The sequence below is a fragment of the Ictidomys tridecemlineatus genome, chromosome 10, assembly GCF_052094955.1.
Source record: "Ictidomys tridecemlineatus isolate mIctTri1 chromosome 10, mIctTri1.hap1, whole genome shotgun sequence".
Lineage (NCBI taxonomy): Eukaryota > Metazoa > Chordata > Mammalia > Rodentia > Sciuridae > Ictidomys > Ictidomys tridecemlineatus.
The window spans coordinates 95235719-95257513 of NC_135486.1; the positions used below are offsets into that span (position 1 = coordinate 95235719).

Here is a 21795-nt window from a genome sequence, read left to right on the forward strand (position 1 = left end):
TGGTACTGAAAATGAAAAACAATGTTTGTATTGATATGCTTTCACACTAGTGCAAAGTTAAGAAATCCTAAGTTAGGGAATATCTACGTGCAGATAAATAGTTTCTCAAGGGTTGTTATAATCTGGACATGAGGTATCCCTTGAAAGCTCATGTGAGACAACTCAGGAATGTTAACTGGTGAAATAATTAGATTATGAAGGCTGTGATCTAATCGGTAGATTATTCCTTTTGGTTGATTAATTTAAAATGACCACTGTACTGGGTGATAATGTTGGTAGGTGGGGATCTTGCAATTTTTATCTTGGCCCTAGTGCCTCAAATCCCCTTCTGCTTCCTGGCTTTCATGAGCTGAGGAGGTTTATACCTATCTGCCTTGCCCCAGGCTCTAAGAAATGGATTCAGCTAATCATGAACCAAACCTGTAAAACTGTAAGCCAAAAAATAATAAAGTTGTTCTTCATCAGCAAAAAGCCAGGGGTCACCATCTGTTTTTTTTTTTTTTTTAATTAAAAAAAGTTAATCTAAAACACAAAATCTTATTGTTTACTAATTCAACGGCACTGTAGCCATTGTTAGTAGTAGGAAATATATTTATTAGTAGTAGGAAATATATTCATGTACTATTCTACTGTGCATCTCTATCTTTGTTCCCTATTCAGGAAACATACTAGTAGAGGTTGAGAAAGAGTCAACATAAAAAGAAATCACGTACATGTTCCTATTTATCTTAATTTATACATGTATATGACAACACATATAAACACTTGTAAAATAAACAATAGGGATGAATTACCCTGTTTCAAAGAAAAAAATTAATACTTACTTCCACTGGCAAACCCACTAGTAGCTGTTGCTTGCATCACCTCTCTTCTGTAATCCCTATCTTTTGGGAAGCTATTAACTGCCACCTTATTTGCTTCTTTTTGTCTCTGCTCTCTAAAAATAAAAAATAAACTCATAAAAATCACAATGAGGGCCTGAGTGTTCAATGATTAGATTTTTCTTTTAAAAACAAATAAACAAGCACAATCCTCATGAGCTGCCACTGATAACAAATACTCAACAAAATGGGATATGGAAAACAAAAAAATTGAACATGGCCTGAAATTTCACTGCAGTGAAATGGATGGAGCAAACACCATACTCAAATGTCTCTGATGGCAAAACTATATCAATTATTCATACTATCAACACTATAATGAAAACTCTTCAAATTCTATATAAGGTTAAGAAACCTATTAAGATATGAAAGAATCTATTGCAAATTCTAAAAATGATGCATACATGCAGATTAATAATATATTTTATTAAATATATTGATTGCTTCCAAGCCCCTCTGTTCCCCTCAGTAAAAGTTGCACATGTGTCCTAATTTTTTTTTTTAAAGGAAAGAGAAATTACAGAAATAACAATGACAATGGGCCAATCACTGAAATTAAGGAGAATGACACTGTAAGGAAACTAAAATTAGAATATTTAATGTAAGATATTAAACTGTAGAATTAAGAATATTATTATTTAGATTAAAACAAATACCTTTCAAGCCATTCTTTTGGTTTTTCCCATTGTGAAACTTCTGTTCGACAATTGTAGTAATATTTTTTCCCAGACGAGCTAATGTGCTCAGACCAGTCATCTGCAGAATCATAAGGCTTAAAAATACATTTTTAAAATTAGAAAATGTTAAAGTTTACTTGTACCCTGATCTAGAATCTAATTAACTGCTTATGTATTTTAAAAGAGTTAGTCTATGAAAACCTTTAAATATAAGAAAACCCTATAAAGGATCAAAAGTAAACATTAATAAATATTAGTTATATTAGGCACAAGAAAAATTAAAAAATTCAAAACATCAAAGCATTATACAAAAGTTTCCCCTTATCATAATTTTAACTGCTAAAATCCAATAATGGGTGCAAAACCTTTTCTCAAATGACTGATGATGGCATGAGATCTGTAGTTCTAAACAGGAGAAATATATAGTACAATAGATAACAGCCCGCCTGTGTTTATGTTAATGAAAAAGGTACTAAAATTATAAAAATATTAAATACAAGATAATTAAAAGCTATAAATCTTCAAAATCCATGAGATGGGTCACGTACATACTAAAATCCGGTCTAATACATTATAAATAAGACCAGAAGTTACCACTCTTTTTCCTATAACTAAAACTGGTCTTTGAAAACTTCTCAGATACAGTCTCTTACTGATGTTTTACAGGCAATGTAAAATCAGAATAAAATTAGAAAAATCTGAAAGGTCCAGTTTCCAGGAACTGAGCTCCAATAACATTTAAGTGCCTAAAGACCCCAGAAAATCTGGCAAAATATCAAGTACTCTTCTAGTTGAATTTCTTAACTATTTTTTTAGAGCAGCTTGATATTAAAATGTTATACATATCCTCAGTTAACCACCCACAGAACAATACAATTTTAATGTTTGAGGGGAAAACCATTTATCGCTGTGCCTTTACCTAGCTTTAATTTTACCAAATAGAAAACAAGCTTAACAAGCTTAGAGAATTTAGGAGTTATTCACAGGTCACAACACTGATTGATGGTTTAAAGAAAGGCTCAAAAATTCTGATTTCCAAAATGATCTTTAATTTTGAGGACAACGGTGAAAAACTGTTTCAGATTCTGCTATACATTTATACTCTCAGGTATGTAATTCAAATGAGGAGGGTCTTTAACATCAGCCCTGTGCTGCCAGATCTCTAAAGAAAGGCAGAAGAGAGTTAATTCTTAATCCCCAGTTTCCAAAGTAAGCTATAACCAAGTTTTAGGAAACCAATCACAAAAGGCCAAATTCAAAAAAATCTTCTCTAGAGAAGAATTTTTGAGTTATACAAAATGATCCCTTTTATAAATATTGCCCAGGAAGACTTATATGGAGTTACTGGATTGGTCAGAGACAGAATGAGATTTGAGACTAACAAGAGAATGCAATAGTATTTCTACACCAGCATTCTTTAAAGCCATGGTTTGCAAACTGTCACCTGTCCTAAAGGAGATAAGGAATGTAAACTAGATAACAGTTCATTTACATTCATGCACAACTGAAGGACAGTTAAAAATTCACATCAAGGGGCACTGTCCTCTGGTGGCTCAGGAGGCTGAGGCAGAAGGATCAAAGCCAGCAATTTAGCAAGGCCCTAATAAGCAACTCAATGAGACCCAGTCTCTAAATAAAATACAAAAAAGGGCTAGAGATTATTGCTCAGTGGTTAAGTGCCTCTGAGTTCAATCTCCAATACCAAAAAAGTTCACAAACCAGAACCCTGAAAAGCTCTGGTCAACTACACTGTCAAATCCTACCTTAGTACAAGATAATATCTTACCTAAAAAAACATGTATTCGGGTACTACATTATAATCACAGACTAAGTAACTATCTCATCTTTACTCAATTTCCATACTCAAATAGGTTAAGGAAAAACAGAAAATGTTCCAAGTAATGAATTAATTTAAAAAATACTTATATGAGCAATGACGGGTTTCTAACTTCTTTATTTTACAAAACACACACATACACACACACACACACACACACACACACACACACACACAGAACTACACTTAAAAGCCTTTTCTAAATTAAGCTTGAGGTGGTAGCCAACACAAGCATTCTCCAAGTGTTATCCAGGAAACACTGGGAATCCTGACATCTTTTGCAAGACTGAAACTATTTTCAGAATATTATCGAAATAAATCTAATTGTCTTCTTCTGTTAGGCATTAAAGAGATGGTTCATGTTTTCTTTTTTCTTAAGTTATTTTTTCATAAAAATGACATACATTAACATTGTATTTATGATATTTCAAATGAATTGTTAATATGTTTTGATTTTTAATGTGGTAAATACTGGTGAGGAGAGAACAACATAAGTAAGTTTCTTGGGAAGAAAAACAGAATGGATATTAAAAAAAAAAAAAAGTTACCAAGGCACATATCAAACCTCTCCCTAAATTCAAAATATCTCAAGTGAATACACCTTTTTCTATTCTCCTAAATTTTTCTCTTCTATTCTCCTACCACTTCTCTAAAACTAGGGAAGATAGATAAGTTAATCTTATAATTCATAAATTAATCTTATTAATTATTAACAACAGTTCATCATTAAATAATATTAAAGGTAGCCAGGCATGGTCATGCACACCTGTAATCCCAGCAGCTTTGGAGGCTAAGAGAGGAGGACTGTGAGTTCAAAGTCAGCCTCAGCAAATTAGCAAGGCCAATAGCAACTTACTGAGACCCTCTAAATAAAATATGAAAAGAGCTGGGGATGTGGCTTAGTGGTTGAGTGCCCCTGGGTTCAATCCCCAGTACCAAAATAATAATAGCAATATAATAAAACTACTACTAATAATAATGGTTTGGTATTTCCTGTAACACCTTCATGATTTTCTAAGAATTCTCTGATGTCTTAATAATTCTAGGTCAGATTAGTTAGAGATTAAATCTCAGGAAACTCAAAACATAAAAACTCTGAAATATACATGGAATACTTAACTGCTAATAAAGAGGGACTGGAATATGAATACAAAGTCACACAGAATTGAGTTTAAAACACTTCCCACAATTTCAAACTGGCAGAGGATATTTAGGGAAGTTCCATTAGAGTGTTTTTAAGCAGGAACATTTTTTTTTTCCTAAGTGAAGAAATTCAGAACTCTTAAAGAAATCAAATAAGCATAATGAATCTAAAACACATTATCTATCTGTAAGCCTGTCGTTATTTTAATTGAAAAGAGGCATTCAACAAGCTTTTCCTCAAGATTTGTCATGAGTCAGGCTCTCATCTTAAACATAAATGTTTACAATAGCACTGAAATAGGACCTGCATATAATATTTTAATCCAATAATGGAAGAAAGATTTTTACCTTGACTTTCAACAGTTAAACTTCACAAAAAAAAAACTTATCCACACAAACAAGTCTGTGTAACTAAATAATATTATTAATGATTTTTAATAATATTGTTATTGATTTAAAGCCTGACATCCTGAAAGAAAAAAACACCCCAATTTTGTTTAAGCTATAGTATATTTTAACCCAGATTAAAATAATATGTTAACTCCAACATATAGGTACAGGTATTGACTTCCTCAACAGGATTTCTAATTTCAGGAAAAAATACATAGAATCATAAAGGGCTGGAATTCATAAAGGTTCTACATAGCAAAGCAGAGGAAACAATTAAGACTGTAAAGACAGAACCTACAAAATGGATGAAAAGCTTTCTGTATACTCTTCTGATACAAGATTATATCCAGAAAATAAAAAGAACTCACCTCCCACCCCATCCCCCAAAAAAAACATCCAATTAATAAAAGTCAAACAAACTTAACAACTTCTCAAAATCGCTAACAAATAGAGAACAAGTTCAACATCTTTAGCAGTCAGGGAAGAACAAATCAAAACTACACTGAAATTTCATCCCACACCAGTTAGAATAGCATTCATTCATACAAACAATAGTAAATGCTGAAGAGGATGTTTAGAAAAAGCAACCCTACATGTTGGCAAGACTGTAAATTAGTACAACCACTATGGAAATCAATATGGCAGTGCCTCAAAAAACTAGAAATGGAACCACCATATGATTCAGCCATACCATTCCTCAGTATTTATCCTAAAGAATTAAGGTCAGCATAGTATAGTAATAAACATGCATAACTATTTTTATAGCAGCACAATTCACAACAGCCAAACTATGGTACCAGCCTAGATGTCCATCAATATATGGCTGGCTAAAGAAAAGGGTCAAGGGTCATGTTTTCTCTCATGTAGAGGTTAGAGAGAAGAAGGAAAAAAACATGTGTATGAGGGGATAATTTATGAAAATGAAAGAGACCAGCAGAGTAGAAGAAAGGGACAAGGGGACGGGGGAGGGAAAAGAAGGGAAAAATATTGAGGAACAATATTGGCCAAATTATATTGTTATAATGGGTACATGTACAAATATGTAACAATAAATCCCACCATTATGTATAGTTACAACATACCCATAGAAATATGAAAAAAATAATTGTGTTAGTGTATGCTATTCATTATTGAAGTATTGGGTAAAAAAATTTTATGTTTACTAGTCACTCAAAAACTTGATCTTTAGAACAAAAAATATCAGTTGACAAGTAATCATCATAAATGTTCAAATGCTAATGTCTCAGTTAAGATTAAATCAAACAATTTGTAACTACTATTCTTGTCTCACCCACTGGGTAATTAATGTCAAAAACTAAACAAACAAAAAGAACTCTAAGGTAATTTACATACCTACAGTTGAAATCTAAGGAAAGAGGAACCCTAAGTCTGAAAACAACAAAATGTTCATTCTATTCTGATAACCGCTTTCAGTTTCCACTCACAGTGAAATTCCCTGGTATCCCAATGATTTATCTTTCAAACATATCGGATGCAATTATTTATTCTTTCTAATTTCATGAGGTTAATAACCCAGATGATAAAAATTTATTTTCCCTGAATAAGCGGTTTTGGTTTTATTCTTAAAAATTAAAAAAAAAGCACAATCTACACTGATAACAGAAGACAAATACCATATCTAAATTTCCAGTGATAAATAGGACTGTATGTTAATGTTTATAAATTAATGGGCCATTTTTCATGAAAACCAAGAAATTCTCTAAATCTTTGAGCTTGCAGCTTACTAAACACGACTCATCTCAAGTAGTCTGATGTACCTACAAGTACATCAAGCTGTTATCTCAGCCACAATTCCACCCTTCTATTGTCTGCTCTGTGAGGGTTAAGGATGGAAAAATGCAAAATATACTTATATTTCACAGATGAATTCCTGTTAGATGTATCACAGATGACTAAAAGGCAGGAGGAAACCCTAGCAGCAACAGCAGATTCCAGTTTTCAGTTCTACACTACCCCACTCAACAAGTGGCAAAACAGTAGAACCAAAATTCTTTCAACACCACTTAAGGTATGGTTATCAGCAAAATATCCAAGGTAAAATGTGTTGTCCATAGTCTTTTTTCTAACTGTTCTTTCTTTCCTATAATGTATTTTCCACCTTGATACATGCCATTTTTTTTTAATTGTTAATCAGATGTTACTTTGCCTTTCACTAGCTCTCCACTGCCTTTGTATATAATTCATATTCTTTGGTAAGAAACATCATTTTTTTAGTGATCTAGACCCATCTCTATAACCAAATTCCTGTCATTTTTCCACAAAATTTTTGCAGATCTCCAAGCATGCTATTATGTCCCACACATTGGTGTTTTTCTAAGTGTTATCCTTTGTAGACTATACAAAGTCTTCAACTGGCCAAATTATATTTAACCTGTCAGCAAGCATTACTTGTTTCTTCCTAATTGAAGCTAGGAATCCCTGTCTTGAGTGCTCTCCTAAGCAACTTAAACATGCACTGCAATGTTTACTTTTCTGTCTCCACTACAAGTCTAAAATTTCCTTTATAATGGGCTACATTATCTTAGTTCTATGTATATTATTTAGCCTAGTAAATTGAAATGTACTAATCTTCTATCAAATGAATATATTAGAAATTTCATTTGAACCTGTAACAGGAACCTTTTATCCCCAAGAGTCTGATACAGAGTACATGATAGTAATAAACACATGCTGTAATAAATTCACGTATTATGGAAAGAGATCTCTTAAGTTAAACCACTTTATTATTAACTAGAAGTTTTCAGATAATACAAAGGCAATATTTTATTTTGCATAGAAATACTCATAAAATTAGTATCAAGTAAATACATTAGAAAAAGGTCAACCTTCTCGGGAGGCTGAAGCAGTCTCAGCAACTTAGTAAGGCCCTGAAAAACTCAGTGAGACCCTATCTCTAAATAAAATACAAAAAGTTAAGTGCCCTTGAGGCTTAATCCTCAGTACAAAAAAGGGGGAGGTAAACTTTGTTTAAAACGTTTTTTTAAAAACAAAAACATTAGATCTAAAAACGACCTGCTATAGAGTTTATGTTCTAGTAATTCTTTTTTTTTTTTAATTTGGGAATTAACATAATACTTACTGCATCTGAAGTTTTGCTTGGATTATTGCTTGGATTAGAAGAATGTGAATTTGAACTATGAAGAGCACTGTGGTTGTGTGAATTTTCTTGTGGAGAGTAACTGGTCCCTTAAAAAAAAAAAAAAAAGAACAAAGAGAATTAGAACTTTATTTCATCTGGTTTTTATCATATCACAGATTATTTTATATTTTTAAATCAACACTTCATGTGACCATTAGGAATAGAGATGATTTACACTTTTCATGCTATATCAAGTATTTAAAACCCTACCATGAATGTGCACTAAAAATATATTACATGGATGATAACATATGAAACAATGTTGTTTACAATTAGATGAACAAAAATCTATATCACTGCTAGCAATTTAGATTTTTTTAGAAGAAAAATTTACTGAAGAGAGGGGCTGGGATTGTAGCTCAGCAATAGAGCACTCGCCTAGCACATGTGAGGCCCTGGGTTCAATCTTCGGCACATAAAAATAAACAAAATGAAGATATTGTGTCCAACTACAATTAAAATATAAATATTTTTTAAAAAAGCAAAACACAATATACACAGAAATTTACAAAAATTCAACTGACGAAACTAAAAGTTACTACCATTATCACTGTTCTTACATATTTTAATATCTTAAATAATTATAACTTGCTAATAGTCTTGCCAATTTTTAAATGAAACAGCATGAAAGTTTTCAAGCTGTCCCTCAAGGAAGGGACACTCAGTATCTTCTAACAGGAGGACCAACTCCATCTAACAATTCTTCAGACAAACTCTTGAATCTTATGAACATCTCAACAACTGTCAAGGATGATGGTTTCTTTATTATATTAAGAAAAACTAGGGTATAAAAATCCAAACTTAAAAAAACGTGTTAATGATACAGAACTGAAAATGGGAGGAGTGTATTTAAATGGTCCAGTGAGCCATGAATTAGCAGTCAGAATCACAGTTGGTCAGAGTAGAAAGGAGTTAAGAAGTAATTACTTCAATTAGAAAAAAATAAATTGCTAAAAGGAAAGCTGAACTGAGACAGATGATGACGACTGTAAGGTTTCAAGTACCCAAAATCAAAGAGCAGATCTATATAAAACTAGAATTCGGGGGTGGGGGGGATGGGATACTTAGCTTCCCAAGTCTTCTCCATTAGAGGTCACAAGAAGACCAACTGCCTTGCCTTACAATAAACATGTGGAAGAATATATAGCAAGAGAAATGGCAATGGTCATGATTTAATCCTGGATAAGGATACTCTTCATAAAGGGAAACTACAAGCAGATTCAAATACCCCACAAAATTACAGGTGTCAAAGAAAAAGAGAATTACTTTAAATGCATACAATGGTTACTTAAGGACAATGTAAGGAAATTTATCAAGAAGCTTGATGCTGGAGAGAGGCTGATGATTTCTTCACCCACTTGCTTTACTGTATGTTATCTATTTTTATCTATTTATGTAAAACACCCTAAACCCCCTTTTTAATATAGAAGGTAATAAATGCTTTATGAATGAACACAAAGCTATCAGTCAAAAATAAGCTCAGTGTACAAAAAAGTTAACAGAACAGATGTAAGACTACTACCCTTTCAAAGACCTGCTTGCATAGTACAGGCCCTTGGCAGTCATGTGGGGACCAAGATTTCAGTAAAGTTTTAATTGTTCATTGTACCTATGCTGTTTGTGCCTAAAATAGTCTGTTAAGTACTTGCTTTATAAATGGAAGTCTAAACTGTTTGTGTGTATTAAGCAGAGGGTACCTACAAACTAACCAAATCCAATTTTTAAAACAGAAAACATTTAGTATCATCGCAATCTCCTGATGAAAGAAATGAAGTCCTCATCACTTGTCCCAGGCTACAAGGAGATAGATAACTTAGGAAGCCTACCTCTATATTCCTCCACTTTGTCCCCATATGCGTTTTCCCTTTTCATTTTATACTATAATTAAACCACAGCTATGACAATGACTACTGACTTGGTCCTGTGAGCCTTCAGACAATCATTGAACATGGGATTGGTCTTAGGATCCCCAATGCTTAGTAACAAAAATTACAGCCTCAAGTTTTCAATAAAATCTTGGCTCTATGCTAAACTTTCTGCTTTACAGCTATAACTCATTTTTAAAAAATAAGCTTTACACCATAATAAGAAGTATTTAGAAATAATAAGGACTACTAAAATATCTTTTATACTCTGCATGTTGATATTTTCATGGAAATTTCCATAAAATAATGTCAAGAATAATGGAGGAAAAGTCACTGTTACTGACTAAAATGAACCCGTAAGTAATTTATAAAGCCGCCTAGATTAGATACCCTTCTCTGATACTTATTTGCATACATTCTTAACAAAATGGTCTGTGCTTAAATCTACAAAATAAAAGGGGGCAAATTAAGTATTCAGACATAATAGGTAAAGTGCTCTGTGAACATAAGATTTTTAAGTTTAATGATCTCTCACAAGGTTAAGATCCAGGAATCTATTCCCTTTAGTGATTATCAATGAAAATTCAAATGAAATCCCAATAAGCTTTCCTCTGAAGAAATAGTAAGTCTTCCATCAGCCTGACCGAGACATCAGTTAGTTAAATGTCTAATATGTGAGTTTTCAGTGGGCATGGCAGCAGCATCATCATCCATCATCATCGGAAGCAGTAGGAACCACTAGCCCAAGAACTTAAAGAGAAAACTGAATCCACTGTTAAACAAAATACATTTTTAGAGAGGGGAATTTCCAGGATAGGGACCAGATTCTACATTCTACAGAACAAATTTACCTAGACTACTCAGGGGATTTCGCCAAGAAAGCCACACACCTGTAACAGGTATTTCTGATTTGATGTTTTCTTTGAAATTCTGCAATATAGCACAGTAAAAGTAAGTCTTGTGAAAACCACTAGGAGCAAACCACTACATTATGCAACCAGAGCACCAATGAAAACTTGAATAGCACAGGCAAACAGCTCCATGTGGTTGTAGACTGCTTAAGGGGATATTAAAAATGCAAAAAAAAAAAGCATTAGGATAGAAATGCAGCTTGCTGGGACATGGAGGTGGAAATAAAGCTCTTAGCATTGAAGCTGTTGTAGTGGACAAAGAAGAAAATGCAATCTGACACACAGAGTCATGAAAAGATAAAGAAGCAAACTTGAATTTTCTTTAGGGGCCTTGCCTGGGCAGCAGCAAGTACAATAACTAGACAATGTCCCTGGGGGAGAAGAGAACAGATTTGATGTGTCAGCCACAGACTTGCATTTGACAGTCAGCTATTGGAGTTACTTTTAGATGTGTGCTCTATTCAATGGTAGCCACTGGTCACACAAAGCTACTGAACACTTGAAACAAGGCTTAAGAATTGAGATTCGCTGTATGTATAAAATACACACCAGATTCAAAGACTCAATACAAGAGAATGCAAACTCTCAGTGACATTTTTCATAACGACTGCATGATTAAATACTTTGGATATAGTTGATTAATAGTACACAAAATCAAAACTAATTTTAAATGTTGCCTATTATAAAATTTAAAATTGTGTACCTAGCTCATTGGATAGCAAATGCTCTAGATGAAGGCACCCACTGACAAGTAGAAAGGGGATAGAGATGTCCACTGTGCACAGGACATTCAAAGAACTATCCTATATCTGTCAGAAAATTCTGTAATCAGATGACTTTAGAACCCATTCCTGCCTTAAGACAGTATGCTGAATTTTCTAGAAATGTTAAGTGCTATGCAAATTGTAAGGTATAGATAGCACTTGTTTGGAACTTTTACCAATATGTTTACAACTTGCAAAAATCTCATCTCTGACAGTAATGCCAAAAAATACACCTGCACTTGTATCCATCATAAATAAATGTTATCAAGATTCCTTTGTTAACAGGAGTTAGAACCAAACATTAAAGTGGCAGAAATAACTGAAAAATAATGCTCTCACTGAATTATATTAATAAAGCTTGAAAAATAGTACTGCCACACTTGAAGTTTGTCCTGAATCATATATTAAGTATTTTTAGCACAGGGATACAAACCCAGTTTGTGCAAATTTCATAAACATTATCTCCTTTGGAGCTATCATCTTTCCTACTTACATGTGTAGCTTGCATATATTAATGGAAATTTTACAAAATATTTAAAGAGGAGGAGCCACAAGAAAAAGACTGAATCCCTTCCACACAACCTATATAAAAATAAATTCAAAATAAACTGACGTGTAAAATCTAAAATTATAAAACTCCTAAGGAAAAACTATAAGAAACAAAGTAAGAAAACAGATAATTAAACACTGTCAAAAACTTGTGCTTTAAAAGGACACCATCAAAAAGTAAAAAGATGGGCTGGGGAATAGCTCAGTGGTTGAGTGCTTGCTTAGCATGCATAAGGCACTGGGTTTGATCCTCAGCACCACATAAAAGCAAATAAAAGTATTGTGTCCATCTACAACCAAAAAAAATTTTTTTTTAAATGAGAAGATAATCCATAGAACGGGAAAACACATAGTTGTCCCTCTGTAGCCATAGCTTCAATTACAGATGGGATGATTGGTGGGATGGGTAGCTCAGTGACAGAGCACTTTGCCTAGTAGGCATGAGTCCCTGGGTTCCATCCCCAATACCACAAAATTTCTGATGGGAAATACCCAGGAAAAAAAAGTACCTGATTAAACTTGAACATGTACATACTATTTTTAAATCATTATTCCCTATAGTTAATAACTATTTATATATAGCATTAACATAGTATTAGGTATTGAAAGTAATCTAGAAGATGTTTTGAAGATGGGAAGATATTATAGATTAAAAGCAAGCACTATGCCAAAAAGGAATTTGAACATCCACAAGTGAAATAACCAGTAAGGCCACATATTGTGTGATTTCATGGATATGAAACATCCAGAATAGGCCAATCTGTAGAGAGATAAAATACAGTTTTCTAGAGCTAAGGGCAAATAGGAGACTGAGAGGGATTGATAGCTAAATGATTTCTTTTTAGTAATGTTCTAAAATTGATTTTGAATCAGTATAACTTTGAGTATATTAAAACCTACCGTCTTGAACACTTTAAATGACTGCTCTCTATGCTGTGAATTATACATTATACATCAATAAAACTGTTAATAAAAATCAATCTATGATACCTTATATGACTACCTTACTTAAACACAGTACCAAATTATTTTCTCAAAACTTAATCCTACAGATTTGACCAGAAAATGCTGCATGGCTATGTAAATCTGGAATAGCTATATGCAACATTCTCTCATAGATAAATTTAGTGTAAACTTTATAGACTTGAGAATTACTGAGGTAAAGAAACTTTAATCTGAGGTTGGAAAAAAAAATAATTACTAATACATGATATAACACAGATGAACTCTGAAATCAAGAGGACACTTGAAAGAAGCCAGTCACCAAAGACCATACAAATTCACTTACATGAAAAATACCCATTATAGGAATATCTACAGAAACAAAGTAGATCAGTAACTGGGAAGTTGGGAGTTGAAGGAAAAAATGAGAGGGACTGCTGAATGGGTATGGAGGTCTTTTGGAGGAAATGGTAAAATTCATAATATGTTATAGCTCAAATTTTTGAAACAGTCATGGTAAAGTATGTTTAAAAGGGTTAGCTAGGTCTAATCAGATTGAGAACCACTCATTTAGTGAACAGAAGTCAGGCAATGTAGGCTTCAGTACAAATTTTGCATTTAACTAAATAAAAATGAAGGCATCTAACCTATGGTCATCTATAATCATCTATAATCTATGATTATCGACACTTGTCAAATTAAGATACTACTTGACAATGTGCTGGATTATAAAGATCAAAGTCTTTTGATCCCTGCTGACTTTTCAGACAGTCCATTCCCTCTGCTCTATTTTCCACTCTGCCCATTTCTTGGTTAATCTTCAGGTCTCTTAAAATGCCTCACCCTCAAAAACACCTTTCTGACCACCCAAAAAGCAAGCCCTCAGAATACATAAACATAACTGTTCAGGAGGGGTGTGTTAAGACTACATTTACATTAATTCTTATGTTTTTCTGTTTTTAAGAATTAACTAAGTGGTTAGTCTAAAAAAGGAATGTATTTCTCCGCCACACCAGAGATCATTTAGTGCACAAGTTGGGAGACCAGCCTAGGGAACTTATTGAGACCTCATTACAAAATAACGATGATGATGATGATGATGATGATGATGATGAAGATGAAGATGAAGTAGCAAAGTGTTGATGAGAAAAGAATAAAGTATTTTAAAAGTCAAAAGCTTTAAGAAAATTTATCAAATTACAATCTAAAAGGATGAGCAAGCAATGAAGTTGAGAAACCAAGAATTATCCTTTTGCAAGCTGATGCCCTTTTTAAAAAATATTTAGTTCTATATGGACACAATACCTTTAATTTATTTTTATTTAGTGTTAAGGATCAAACTCAGTGCCTCTCGCACAGTAGGAGAGCGCTCTACCTTTGAGTCACAACCCCAGCCTTGCAAGCTAATGCCTTTAAAGAACAGTACAACAAAGAGAACAGCAAGCCCTGACATGTCTATAGGTGTCTCCAAGTAATTTCACCTCATGAATCTATTAAATTAAGCAAAATGAGAAGGGGTGAAAATGAACATAAAGAAATCTTCAAGTATGTTATGCTCTCCTTATATCTCACACTTAAGCTATTACATTAAGACAGTATGAAAAACTATGACCATCTAATGTAAGACATTTCAACTGGGTTCAATGAAATAGTAAACTTTAATTAAGGGAAATAATATAAGCAACAGCATGTAAGTAGAAAGACAGATGGTGACAATGAGTAAAAGTAGTTTGACAACATATGAAGTTCCTATATCGAGATAATAGGGTGTGAAGGGTGTAAAGCTGAGTTAAGCCAATGACTACTCAGGGGCCCTGAATGCTAAATTAATGAAAAATGAACCTCATGTTCTCAGCAAGGAACCCTCAAAATTACTTAAGAACCCACCTTTCACTTGAGTATATTTCTCATGCTTGTGCAAAATGTTGAGATCATGAAAAAGAATGCTAAAGAATATTTTTAAAGACAACACAAGAAACTAAAGAGGATTTTTTTTTTCCCCTAGAGAAATGGCTTCCTAATTTCTCCTCACCTTCCTAAAGCCACAGAATTCTTTCTTTATAGAGTAGGCCATCCTTAGGTGTTTATACATTAGTTAACCTCTATTAAAGCCTTTCCTTGACCAAAGCACATATTATGCCCATAACATTTCAACTCACTATTTCCTTTATAGCATAAATTACAATGTTATGTTTTCCTGTTTATGTACTTCACATGTCCACTGTAAAAAAACTCCTTGAATATATTCATGAATATAAACTGTTGAGTACAACATTGCCTGCATTGGGTAGTAGATTCTAAAAACAAACATATCAGTAAAAAGAGAACTGCCCTTATTCTGGGTACAGTGGTACATGCCTGTAATCCCAGCAGCTCAGGAGGATGAGGCAGGAAGATTTCAAGTTCAAAGCTAGCCTAAGTAACAGCAAGGCACTAAGCAACTCAGTGAGACCCTGTCTCTAAATAAAATACAAAAAAGGGCTAAAGATGTGGCTCAGTGGTTTGAGTTCCCCTGAGTTCAGTGGCTGAGTGCCCTTGAGTTCAATCCCCAGTGCCAAAAAAAAAAAAAAAGTAAGAGTGTGTGTATGTACCAACAGAGAGAATGTGAGAAAATTCAAACAGAATTAATTAAACAAAGGCATTTAACAGCAGTAGGAATAGACAAATATTTCCTTTCCATGAAAACAATCAACTTTTAACAGGGATGATTTTTACATGGTAATTTACCAACAGGTATTTTAACAGCAAGAACATTCTCAACAACAACATTCTCAAAGTCTTATTTCTACAAATTTTTTCAATTGCAATACTATTTTTTAAAAATACAGAATAGGCATCAAAATAATCAGAACAGAAAAAGCATTAGCAAAGAATTCTATCCTTGTAGGCTCCTTTTCTACATAAAGAACTTATCTTCAAAGATAAAATTGTGATATTTTGTGATTTTTTTTCTATGTAATATCCAGACATCTTCATTTATCAATAAAAACTGTTGTCATTTTTAATGACATTATTGTCTTTCACATGTGCATGTGTATATAATATGAGAGACAATTATGTTTTCCACCATTTATTTCACTATTGGAATTCCAAATTCAGGTAAGAAGAAATTAACAATATCAAAATAATCATAAAAAGTTATCTTAAAAGACTACTTCCAAATTGACTTAAAAAGCCATTAGTTCATGGAAATCCAAGTTAAACTACTATCTCTCACCATGCACAAAGCTCAACTCAAAAGTGAATCAAGGACCTAGGAATTAGGCTAGGCCAGAGACCCTGCAACTAACAGAAGAAAAAGTAGGTCCAAATCTTCATGTCAGATTAGGTCCTGACTTCTTTAACCAGACTCCTAAAGCACAAGAATCAATAAATGTGACAGATTCAAACTAAAAAGCTTCTCAGCAAAGGAAATAATATGAAGACAGAGCCCACAGAATATGAGAACATCTTTATTACATGAATATCAGAGCACTAATCTCCAGTATATATGATGAACTCAAAAAATCACCAAAAATAATTATAAATAACCCAATCAATAAATGGGCTAAGGAGCTGAACAGACACTTCTCAGGAGATATACAAGCCATCAACAAATATATGAAAAAATATTCAGCTTCTTTAGTAATGAGAAAAATGAAAATCAAAACTAATATTTCATCTCACCCAGTCAGAATGGCAGCTATTAAGAATACAAGCAACAATAAGTGTTGGTGAGGATATGGAGAAAAAGGCACACTCCTACATTGCTGGAGGGACTGCAACCAATCTATAAAGCAGTATGGAGATTCTTAGAAAACTTGGAATGGAACCACCATTTGACCCAGCTATCCCAATCTTCAGTCTATACCCAAAGGACTTTAAAAATCAGCATACTATAGTAATGCAGCCACATCGATATTCGTAGCAGCTCAATTCACAATACCTAAACTGTGGCACCAACCTCGATGCCTTTCAACAGATGGATGGTTAAAGAAACTGTGGTATACATACAATAGTATATTACTCAGCATTAAAAGAACAAAATTAGGTAAATGGATGGAGTTAGAGAACATTATGCTAAGCGAAGTTAAGCCAATCCCAAAAAACCAAAGACCAAATTTTTTTTTTTAAGAAGGTGCTAATCCATGGGGGGCTGGGGATTATGGGAAGAATGGAGGAACTCTGGATTGGGCAAAGGGAAGGGGTATAGGGGCAGGAAAGGTGGAATGAGATAATCATCATTACCCTAGGTATTTGTATGACTGCACATATAGTATAACTCTACATCGTGTACAACCAGAGAAATGAAAATGTGTGCTCCATTTGTGTACAATGAATCAAAATGCACTCTGCTGTCATGTATAACTAATTACAGCAAAAAGCTAAAAAAAAATTTAGAAAGCCATTAGTTCAATGATTAAAAATTATTGACAGAAAACCACACAGCACAATTTATACTGAAAATTACACTAAAAGCAGACTTTAAAATGACAGCTTGACACCATGTTTCTATATTTGTCCCCTACAGTAACTATTAAAATTAACTAAAATAAACAGCCTCAGTAATTCATGGGGGGTTGGGGGGTATGAGAAGAATGGAGGCCCTAATCAACTTGCCAATCTCAAACAAAAACAAAAAAACGAAACACAAAAAGGGTTAAGTAGATATAGCTCAGTGGTTAAGAACCACTAGATTCAATATCTAGTACTTCACCTGCACCCCCTCCAAAAAACAAAACAAAAACATAAAAGGATATGCAATCAGACCTGGGGTTGCGGTTCAACAATAGAGCGCTCGCCTAACATATGTGAGGCCTTGGGTTCGATTCTCAGCACCACAAAATAAATGAAATAAAGGTATTGTGTCCAACTGCAACTAAAAAAATTTTTTTAAAAGGACATGCAATCAAAACTGAAAAGAGAATAGCTACAACCCGACCAACACTGTCACATAATTTTAAGAGACAATTAAATCCATTCTAAAGAGCACGGAAGTACTAAAATTCCAATTCCTCTAAAATCTATATATTTTTAAAATGTGGTAGGCAAAAGACAGAAGAGTCACCTGTCCCATCAGATTGGCTTTTCTTTTTGCCTAATGAAGTAGAGATCTACATGAATCTATCTGAGAAAAGTCTGTCTAAACCTTTGCCTAGACCTCTAGATGTGGAATTTCACTGGAAAGAATTCATCAAATAGTGAAAGTTCAAAGAGAAAACCTAACACTTCACTTTATAACTCTTCTCTAAATACACAACTTTCACTGATAAAAATTGGAGGTTTATAATCTGAGTACTTTATTTTTATTATTATTAGTTGTTCAAAACATTACAAAGCTCTTGACATATCATATTTCATACATTTGATTCAAATGGATTATGAACTCCCTAAACCTCCAATTTTTAAGGGTACAATTCTAAGTGTCCAGGTGAATAGTCAGAATCAATAAGAATTTAATCACACACACAAAGCCCAGAAGAATGACTTTACTCAAGACAAATACACAGAAACTTCCCACGTAAAACCTATGCAGCAGTCAAATGAACACAACATAAATAAGTGAAAATACTCTGAAAGAAATCTGAGAGAGTAACAAAAACAGCTATGAAACAAAGCATAAAGATAGTGCAAAATAAAGAGGGAAAAGAAAATAAGCGGACCTTAAGGGATAAAAAAAAAAAAAATCAAAGAAATTAAAATCATGTTAGAAGTAACAAGAATCAACATTGCTGAAATAGCCATAAGGAACAAAAATCAGAGAAATATCATAAAGCATGTAGAACAGTAGCACAAAGATGAAAGCACAAAGATTCCACATATTGAAAAAAATGAAGGCAACACAGGCAAAACTAGAGGGTAGGGACACAGTTAAAAAGAAAAAGGAACAGAAGGCAGGAAGGACACTCAAGGGTATAATGAAATAAAACTTCCCTGAAAGTTCTTAATCTGTACACTGAAAGGGTATACAGCAATAGGAAAACATTCTCAAATCTAAGAATTTGAAAACTGAAACATCTATAAATAACTTGGGAAAAAGATATGGAACAGAGAATAAGGAAAACCACAATATCAAAAATTTTAACAATCCCTAGTTCAGAATTATTAAGTGTCCTAATGCTTTTATCATTTCTTTACTCTAAAACACACTGGTGGACGTGATCTTGTTTCAAACATTCTTTGACCAGAAGACCTTGACACATTAACCATTCTCTGCCTAGAATACATTTCCCTCACCCCTCATCCACAATTCCCAGTTGCCTCATTTCTTAATAACTTATTTCCCATGCATTTTATTTCCCTTATTCAGCTTAATTTTTCCTATACAGCAGCACTTATCTCCAACTCCTTTATTACATGTTGTCTTTCCCAAGAAAACATCCAAGTTTCTAATAATAAACGTTCTTGAGAGCAGAATTGTCTACAATACCCACAGTATCTGGTATATAACAGGTGCTTATTATAGACATCTGTATACACTATGTTACATGAGTATCTCATGGAAACCACTACAATCCCACTAAAGGTTTACCTTATAAAGTCCACTTTTTTTATTAACAAATTCAGTTGGGTTGTTTTGTACTGAATACAATACTCACATCTGTCATTCTAGGATTTTCTGGTATCTCACAACTTTCAACAGTACCTAAAGCAGCTCTTGCAAATTATATCAAATAAAAAGTGTAAACAAACTATGATCTAATCTTTTCAGAATATCCTTATTCCTGAAACTTCCTGACTGCAGATTTTGATTATAAAGCAAGCAATTGTATTAGCCTTTTTGTTAATAACGATTTTAGTCTGATATAATAAAGTGCAATAACACAGGACAATGTGGATAATTCTGAAAATATGCAGGTTGGTTTGCTTGCATAAAACTTTTTTTTTAATTTATAAACACAGATTGCTACTCATAACAAAATAATTAAACTGAAGGCCATTAGATTGAGGCAGTTCTAGCACTCTGGCTTCCTATGCAAGCAAATTGAACCTAAGCTCAGCTTATCACAGGAAGCCAACTGAGTATTAGTTATATTGTCTTGAACTGTCCACAGGGATAGTCCAAATAAGGCACCACTCAACCTTTAGCAAATTAATGTCTTTGTGCTGTTTTTACCTTCAACAACCTCTGGTGGGGAGTCCCCAAATTGCTTGTGGTCTAGTCAAATTGTTGTATGCTCTAATCAGCTCTGTAAAACTTTTAATGATGACAAAACCATGGCATAATCTGACCTTAGGGAAACGGGTGATAAGAATGCAAACAGGCTTTGGGTGGGGGGAGACAGGCAAGACCTAGCATAAGAACCCTAGCCAGAGCATCTACATTTCCTGTTCTTCAAAACAGTGTGATAATATAAGAACAGACACCTATTAATTGAACAGAATAAGCATCTAGAAATAAACCCACAAATTTAACTTAAACTGGATCATGTATTAAAGACTTAAATGTACGGTCAGAAACCGTAAAGTCCTTTAAAAAAATGGAGTTAAATTAATTTTGTGCATAAGAAAAACAGGAACAACAAAAGCAAAAAAATGGAACTATATTAAACCAACAAGTTATGCAGTAAAGGAAACCACAAAATGAAAAGGCAACCTATACAATGGAAAAAATACTTCCAAGACAATATATGATAAAGTGTTAATATCCAAAATATATAGGGAATGCGCCAACAGTTTAATAAAAAAAAAAAAAAAAGGAAAGAGAAAAAGAAAACCCTCCAATTAAAAAACAGGCAAACAACCTGAACAAACGTTTTTCTAAAGACATTATGAATGGCCAGCAGATACATGAAAAAAATGCCTGGCATCACTCAACACTTGAGAAATGCAAATCAAAGCCACAATAATCTATATGGATAGCTATGATGAAAAAGAGACAGATGTTGGTGAGGGCATAGAAAAAAAAAGGAACCTCTGTACACTGTTAGTTAACATGTAAGCTGGTACAGTCATTATAGAAAACAGCATGAAAGTTCCTCAAATAATTCAAATGGAACTACCACATCATCTAATAATCCCGCTTCAACATAAGGGTGTATATATACATACATACATCTCAAAAAGAAAGTAAATCGGCATTTCCAAGAGAGATCTGCACCCCAGGTTCATTGAAGCATTATGCACAACAGTCAAAATATGGAAACAACCCAAGTATTCATCAATGGGTAAACAGATAAAATAAAAGGGACTGGGGATGTAGCTCAGTGGTAAAGCACCCCCAGGTTCCATCCCCAGTACCCCCCCTCCAAAAAATTGGTGTATATATAATGGTGTAATATTCAGCCAAAGGATACCCTGCCATTTTCAACAAAGTTGAACCTACAGGTAATGACCTGTAGGTCATTATATCAAATAGGAAAATGAATACTATATGATTTCACTTATACATGGAATCTAATGTTGAATTCACAGAGAATGAAAATGGCGACTGGGGGTTGGGTTGAGGAATTATTGGTCAAAGCATAAAAACTTTCAGTTACAAGATAAACCACCTTCTGTAAATAATGCTGTTAGTTTGTTAAATTAAGCAAAGTGCACACTTACCAAATCATCACACTGAACACCTTCAATGTATGCAATCTTTTTCAATTAAATATTTTAAAATTTTTAAAACCTACAGGTTATTATAAACCTTTAAGCTTTTTAAACAAGATGGGAAAAAAATCTCATTATTCAAATAGTAAAACTGAAGTT

The 21795-nt window shown here is 33.5% G+C and overlaps 1 protein-coding gene across 10 annotated transcripts in view; it reads right to left on the reverse strand.

Annotated features, from left to right (window-relative positions):
• Wac (WW domain containing adaptor with coiled-coil) overlaps nucleotides 1–21795 on the reverse strand; it is a 68515-nt gene that overhangs the window by 25620 nt on the left and 21100 nt on the right. For all 10 annotated transcript variants that reach the window (XM_078023467.1, XM_005334285.5, XM_078023469.1 and 7 more), the window contains exons 4-6: nucleotides 8029–8135; nucleotides 1538–1653; nucleotides 825–937 (exon numbers count right to left, since the gene is read on the reverse strand). In XM_078023467.1, coding sequence (XP_077879593.1) covers nucleotides 825–937; nucleotides 1538–1653; nucleotides 8029–8135 — 336 coding nt within the window. The remainder of the gene's footprint in view (nucleotides 1–824; nucleotides 938–1537; nucleotides 1654–8028; nucleotides 8136–21795) is intronic.